The 7,993-nt window shown below is 43.5% G+C and overlaps 1 protein-coding gene across 1 annotated transcript in view; it reads left to right on the top strand.

Annotated features, from left to right (window-relative positions):
• epha10 (EPH receptor A10) overlaps positions 1-7,993 on the top strand; it is a 137,552-nt gene that overhangs the window by 90,240 nt on the left and 39,319 nt on the right. The window contains exon 5 of the mRNA XM_025065256.1: positions 7,095-7,250. Within this exon, the coding sequence (XP_024921024.1) occupies positions 7,095-7,250 (156 nt within the window). The remainder of the gene's footprint in view (positions 1-7,094; positions 7,251-7,993) is intronic.

Raw genomic sequence — 7,993 nt, forward strand, 5'->3', positions numbered from 1 at the left:
GGAATAAACTCAGCTCTTCTATAGGTTTATGTCTGTGTTTATTCACATAGTCAATCATTAGCTCACCTATTTTGGTAAATCTGTTGTTTTTTCAGGCCAAAAATTAATAATTTTTTTTTTGCGTTTTTTTCTCAGTGTGGGAAAAATAACAGGAAATCAGATGAGAAATGTTGGAGTCTGCCAATCTTCTTTTATTCAGCTCACAACCCCGTGCATAATCAGCGGTCATTTGCATTCTCTTGATGCACTTAACGACACACTGCTTATTAGTGGTTGTGGTTTGAGAGCTGTGACTGACAGAGAAAGATGTTTTTTGGCTCTAAATGACAGTAATCAGCCAGTATTCTGCATCAGGGTTTTTTTTTTGTTTCATCTACATCTCATCTACAGCGAGGTCGAACACTGAATATCTTGATAAAATCAGTTTCAGAGTTTAATTTAATAATGTCTTCTCCATATGCACTGTTGACTCCTGATACGAACCCCAGCCCAGTGGGAGGCGTGGGAGGGGTGGGAGGATCAGCTCACCTCATCCATCTCCTTGATGGACCAACTGTTCCTCATCACATGGGGCCAAACACACACACACACACACACTCTCCAAAAAACATTTCAGCCATGGTCTGCTCTGACCGTGACTCTCAGTCGGCAGCAAAAACACTTAATCAGCCTTATGGTGGGAGTGACCCCCCACCACCAGCATCTCCATCCATCTCTGCAGGCCCTGGGTTTTCTAATAACTCCGGATCAGGGACACTGGTTCTTCAAATGTCACTGAGGATGATGCATGAGCACGGATTAGGTTTGTCTTCGATTGTGGGCTCAGTGCTGCGGCAGAGCTGTGACAGAAACCTGTGTCGGAGGAGAGTTTCTGGGGGGGGGAGAAGATGGACACCAGAGCTGTGGAGTTCGTACGTGACGTCTGTTTATTGATGTGAAATCCCAAAAGTATTTTCAACACGATATCCAGTGTAATTTTGAATATTTATGAAAAGGGAGTCCAAGATTTATTTCTTTATATTAGGAGTATATTACGTCCTTAAAAGACTTAAAAGATTTTGCACAAAAAAAAATCTATATTTATTTTAGGAGTTGATTGTAAAACTAATGAATGGAGTTTGACCTTTTGCCCTTGGTTCATGCATACAGGTCAAATGTTAAAACATTGTGCAGTAAGATAATCAATGATGATTTATTAGTAAATACAAGCAGCTTGGAAAAATTGACAGAAAAAATGATTAAAACAATAAACATCTTAACAGATTTGCTGATTTTGAACAATAACATGGTTTAGCTAACACAGCTAAAGGTTAGCCCACAAGGAGTTCAAGGTTTAACAAAGGAGAGTTAAGGTGTTTTTATAATCTAATTTCTAATCTAATTTGAGAATGGAAAAATAACAGAATCTCAGAAGTTTTTGACCCTGAATAAATCCGTCAATGTGGAGGTGAATATGAATCAGTTATTAGTTACAACGATACTGACGGTGAAACAGAAGGAGCCTCAGACATTCACAGTCATTTACCAGGTGTCTGCAGTTCCTGCCCTGGCCACTGTGACACCAACTTGATCTCTAAGTGCAGACACACATTGGCATGTTGAACATGTCCCTCCCCTGGTGACACCTAAGTGTATTTACCTCCCTCCCCTCCCCTCCCTCCCCCGTACAGAGGTCTGTTCAATGCATGCAGGTGCAGGGTTATGGCATGAACGTATATAAATGGCGTTGGAGTGGAGGTAAATGGATGCCATCAATCATAGACCTGGGGGCAACAAAAACAGCCTCCACTGCTGCACAGTGACCACTGAAGAAGGCTGCTGATCCCAGCAGCAGCAGCAGTGTCTTCATGATGAAGTTGTTGGAGGGTCCAGTGGGGGTCATGGGTTTTTACCCCGGGCTGATGATGTGGCTCCAGTTAAAGGTTTTTTTAAATGTCCCTGCAAATTCACAGAGACACGAGTGAAGGCAGAATTCTAAAGGTTTTCATCAGTTCTAGACCAAAACTGTTTTAATAACTGGGGTGATTTTCTCTCTGTGATGTTTGTACCACAGTTTTAATAACTGGGGTGATTTTCTCTCTCTCTGTGATGTTTGTACCACAAATGTGAGAAAAGCACAGAGCCCAGACCAGGGTGGGCTTTGTCTCAGTGATCACATCTGTTTCTGAGTGTAAATCACATATTTTCTCCCTTTAATTCAGCTCTTCTCGTCAGCGCAGAACTCAGCCAAATCATATCATTACTGAAATTAATTCACGTTCAGTCTCCCCCAACAATGTGTTCCGTCTTTTGTGTGTCAGTCTGGGAAGGAGCGGCTGCTAAATATCTGACGTGTGAATGAATAGGGCCTCGTGTCTGAGAGAGCAGAAAGGCAGATGAGGAGGAGTGGGAGGAAGAGCAGCGTGAGGAGGAGGAGGTTGTGAATAATAAGCTGAAATTGTAGCCGTCTCAGTCTTTTGTTCCTCAGCCTCTGATGAATCTACTGAAAATAATGGACACGATCAGAGGATGGACGGAAGGATGGATGGATGGATGGATGGACGGAAGGATGGATGGATACATTATATGACATTTCTTTTTTGTGTGTGCATCATCCCAGGATGATGCATCTCCAGTGTTAACCCCCCCCAGCCCCCCCGCCCCCCCAGCCTTGTTGAAAGGTATCCTCCTGTGTTATTCTCTGTACCGTGTCAATCTTAAGAAACAGAGAAGGGGGAAAAAAAGAGCTAAAGTTGACCTGAATGTCAGCCCCCAGATCCTTTCTCTCTCTGATTACACTCCCCGGCAGCCGGCGGTCGCTCTTTTCTTTGAGTTAATAACAGGGATTTAAACCGAAATTCAGGAGGTGGTCACGTCCTCGGTGCAGCCAGACACGTGGACGGGGCGCGACGCCTCACCTGGAGCCGAGGAGGAGAAAATTGATGTTTACAAAAGAGTCCGGTCGTACAAAATGTCACAACTGCCTTTTTCTCATCAGTCAATAATACGTATGTGATGCCAGAAAAGTCCAGTGAACTCTTAACTTTCCTAAAGTCAAAACACACGACCATTTACTTCTTTGGTTTTTTTACTACTATCAAAACACACGACCATTTACTTCTTTGTTTTTTGTTTTTTTTTCTATTATTCCCACGGAACAAAACTACTTGTAAAAAAGAGAAAAGAGTCGGCTCCAGGATTAACTTTGAAATATTTAATTTTCTCCGTCTGAAGGTAGCGACTGATCAAACATAAGAGAAGTGTGAAACCAGAACGGTGGAAATATCACAGCTTTGACTGCAGAGGAAAAATTTAATTAAGAAGACGAAGCTGGTTTCACGTCAGGAATTCTGAGTGATGCTGATTTAATACCTAATTTGCAGCACAGTTTATGGGTGGAAAAAAATAATATTTAACATCATATTTCACACATTTATATCGTATTCTCTGACAAGACCCACGAGCTCAGGCATCTGATGAGGTAAGAAATGTCAAAAAGGGAGATTTGAGAGAAAATAAATTGGTTTTGAGGTTTTTATCAACATTCTCTGAGACTTTTATTCTCCGCTTCAGATTTACATTGACATCAAAATTAACTTTTTAGCTGTAAAATAATGCTAGTGGTTCTGCCGATGACATTGGAGTCTCAATTATAGGTGATGAAGGAACAAAGTTTTTCTCTACACCTGATTGGCTTGTAATTAAAATAAAAGTTCATGGACCACATAAACCTTTTTGAGGTACAGTGTCAGGCCCCTGGACCCTATTTTTGACGTAGACCAAGACTGCTGCTGTTTGTTTTCTATATGTTTAACTGACTGTCTGCACTTCTTATTATATATGCATTACATGTCTGTCAAAGTGAAGTCCTCTGTCCAACCCTGGACGCAGTTGTCCCGCCTTTCTGTCTCTCCCACACCCCCTCTGCCTGTCTTCCTGCCCACACTCCCTCCCTGCCTCCCTCTGATGGCCTCGGCCCATCACTGCATATCTTTATTAAAACATCTTGAAGAAATATGTCACCATTCAAATATCTGCTGCTGCTGCTGCTGATGCTGCTGCTGTGTTCGGTTTAATCCAAGCTCCTCGTCGCCATCTAGGACAAATTGATCGCTCGGTTTGCCAGCTGTCCTGGCAGATCTCCCCTTCTGTCTCCCCCTCTCCGGCTCCTTCTCCTTCTCTCCCCCTGATGCTGTCGTTTCCAGTTTAATTCAAACACTTGGAAAACAACAACACAAACACAAAGACCAGATTAAAACAACTGCAGAGATGTTCTTCGTGTGTTTTAGAGAATCCTCCTCCTCTCATTGGCTGACGGCCTCCAGTCCAGTTTGATTGACGTGACCTTGCCTGGCATTGGCTCACTGTCGCCCCCTCAATGATCCCTCTGCTGTGAATGTGAATGACGGGCGGCGAGCGAGGCCAGCTCCCTTTTGTTATCTGAGCTGCACATATTGTCTTGATACACCCCTATCATTAGACACACATTTCCAAGGTGGGCCGTTGAAACGGGCGCGTTCACGGTGAATTGAGGAGATAAGTCGTGATGGCAGCCGGCCGCAAACGTGGCGAGGCGTCTCACCGGCGCAATGGGTAGAAAATTCGAGAAAACCAATTTCTCTTCTCGCACATCCATGCATATTCTTTGCCTTGATTTCAGAGCTGGATGTTGTTGGCGTGCGAAGGCGTGGATATCATCAGCGTGCTGCGGAACAGAGAGAATCCACTCCACCGCTGCTTCACAGAACCATGAGTGCCTTTAACGCTCGGCGCCAATGACAGACATTAGAGGCTCGATTACAATATATTTGCAGCTTCAGACACAGTCACATTGATATATATGTGTACTCACACACACACATGCTGGGAACAGTCCCAGGCACTCACACAGTTGCTGTGCTGTTGACGCCTCCTCGTCAGTGTGTGACGGCAGGTTCTATTGTGCTCTGTGAGCATGACTAAGTGAAGAGTGTGGGATAAACAAGGTTGTCGTACACGTTTTTATGAGTGTTGTGAACCGTTTCAGGACGCCGCGTCTTGGGTTGTTGCTGCACCTGCTGTGCCGTGTCTGTCCTTACGTGGGCACGTTGTCTCCTCTGTGTTTACTGTGACACAGCACCGCTGACAACGCTGCACTAAAACAGGATTTACATGAGCGCCACAGAGGAGGCGAGTGACGTGTGTGTCATTCACAGTGTGTGTGTGGGCCGGCGTTGGTGCCGGCGAGTGGCTTTGTTGGTCAGTTTGGTTGCTTTATTGATTGTCTCCACTGTGTAACAAAACTGTGGCCGTCACCGGTGATAACATTTCAAATGATGTGAAAGAGATCCGGCTGAAACATTGACTCATGTTTTAGACCTTCTCTTTTAATTTTTAAAAAAACAGTGATAAAAAATAAGGGATAAAAAAAAAAACATTTTTGATCCACCAGTTACACTCCAGTCCAGTGGGTGGCAGTAAGACGCAGGTGTGGCTATTAGGTGCTCTGCATTTGTTTTTCTACTCCAGGACTTTTTTTGCTTGCTAACAGCAAAATAGCAAGGCTTCATCACTTTAATTATTTTTATTTAATTATTTTAATTTTTAATTTTACATTTTTTAATTCCTTATTACAATTTTTTCTCTACAGTTTACGGAGATATTGAACTCCTTTTCTCTACATCTTTGTAATTATGTAAAACTTCATTCCGACCCAGTCAGTTCTGCTAGCGTTCGTGACTTAACTCTGAGTTGAACTGAACGTCAGTAAAATCAGTCAAGCTAAAAAAAAAAAAAAAATCAACCTCCCCACGGAAATAAGTAACAATTAAAAAGCTATAATGAGCTGGGAGCGAAAAGGTCCATTTGTCCTGAGATCGTGTCCATCCCTGAATTCAATTAAAGCAGAGAGTTGACACAAGGGGAAGAGAAGCTTGATGGACTTTTGGATTGAGTCAAGTGAAAGTGAAGTGAGGAGCCGAGTAAAAGAGAACAAAGGAGCACACCTCCCACCTCCATACAGAGCTGTTTTTAGGCTTTCAGCTGGGGTCCAATATTTGGCCTCAGGGCCGTTGTTTTCTGACTCCTAGAGAAGGAAACTGTAGCCAGTAATGTCTATATTCTAACTAAAACTTATATATAGAAAATAAAACATGTTCTCCCACTGCCTTGAGGCCAAACATTTAGTTTATTTCATACAAATTATGTAAAAATGTATTGACGTTTTGTAACGGCTAACTGTTAGTTTGTAAAATGTACTATGCATGCATTTATTTATCTTTAATTTTTTTGTCTCCTGTAGCTAGTTTTATTTATCAATATATTTTGGCATAACTACAGTATTTGTGCAACATGTTTGTCTTGCTTTTAGCTTTGGTTGCTAATGTGTTGCCTTTTCTGGGTCAGCTTTAGCGGCTGTTAGCTTCCTTGTTAGCCTTGAGGAGCAGAGGAGACGGTCCTGACTGCTGCTGTTTGTTCAGAACTTTTAAATGTGTCCAAGCAAGTCCACGAGGACAAACCAACATTGTGCAAACTGCACAGAATATTTCACTCCATCGATCCTCTGTGTCTTTGCACATTGTTTTAGCCTAGCGTTAATTTCTAAGCAGCTTTTATTCGGCTGAAGCTTTTGTTGCCGTTTGCTGAAACCACTGATCGCACGTAATGTGAGAATTGTTGGTCAGATGGGTTTTAGTCTCCTCCACTTTCCTCCACTAATCCCATCTTTCATAACGTCTGACTCTGCACCTCCCTGTGGATCCGCCGGCTTTCTTGTTCACCGTTCATTCTTCATTTTCTCCCGTGTATTGAAACCAAGATTAGAGCTTATACTCCCCCCCCCTCCTTCTCTTAATCTTTAAAATATGACTAAAGCTTGTCTGTGCTAAGACGCAAAGATGCTCAAGTGATAGAAGATGGATTTATATTATCTTTAAAAAGCAGCTAAAGCATTTCTATTAGTCTTTCTGCGGAAATGTGACAGTCTTTGTTCTGGCGTCGGAGTATTCAGCTGCTGTGAATAAACATCCTGTCAAATATGATTTAAAAGTGGTTTAGTCCTGTTCAGATAAAGGAAACATCAGATTGTTCAGATTGATCTGAAACTCTGTTTCTCTTTTCCCTGTCCCCCGTCACAGCGTGTCCTCCTGGGTCCTACAAGATGTCCTCCAGGCAGCAGGAGTGTTTCCCCTGTCCTGCCAACAGCGTGGCGGAGGAGGAGGGCTCCGTGGTGTGCGTCTGTGAGGAAGACCACTTCAGGACCCCCCTGGACACCCCGTCGGCTCCGTGCACACGTAAGAAGAAGTGTTTTCATCATGTTTATGTCTGCTGTGACCTCTGGGGGTCGGCCCTCCTCCCATTACCAGCTCCCATGTTTCATTTCATGGAGACGTTTCTGCATTAACTGAGCAATTTTGTGTTTGCGAGCCGATCATTACCTCACACTCACCCTCCGTAAACGCTCACTTTTCCTCCTGGGGTTCACCCGTCCTTCACCCCACTGTCCTTCTGTCCACTCCCTCTTTCACCATCAACTCCACTGAATGACCTGCGCCCCCTCCCCAAAGCTCTGTTTGCCCAGTTTGTTTTTTCCATCATCCCCAGCTCCTTCTCATCATCATCATCATCTTCATCATCATCTTCATGTCTCATTCCTCCAAACCTTCACCTCTCCTTCACCTTAAGCCTTCACTAAAATTGAATTTTACCAGAGTGAAGAAGAAGCCAGGTGGCTCCTCCAGACCAGGGTTCAGGTGGTGCTTGATATCCTGGAGAGTCATTGAAGGGGGTTTTTAAAGGTCAAAGTGCTTTAAATGTTCAACTTTATTGGATTTGCAGCTTTTTGACAAATTGGAGATGACGGTTCAGAGGAGTGGGTGTTATAATTACAACATCATTTCCATGTTTCACTGCAGCCTCCGTCCACCTCCACCTCCACCTCCACCTCCCCATCCTTCACTCCACCTCACATTATGTCCATGTAACATATTCATCCAAAAAGCCCGTCATCTTTTTTCCTCCCCCGCCTCACCCCCTC

Source organism: Cynoglossus semilaevis, chromosome 18, assembly GCF_000523025.1.
Source record: "Cynoglossus semilaevis isolate Cse_v1.0 chromosome 18, Cse_v1.0, whole genome shotgun sequence".
Classification (NCBI taxonomy): Eukaryota; Metazoa; Chordata; class Actinopteri; order Pleuronectiformes; family Cynoglossidae; genus Cynoglossus; species Cynoglossus semilaevis.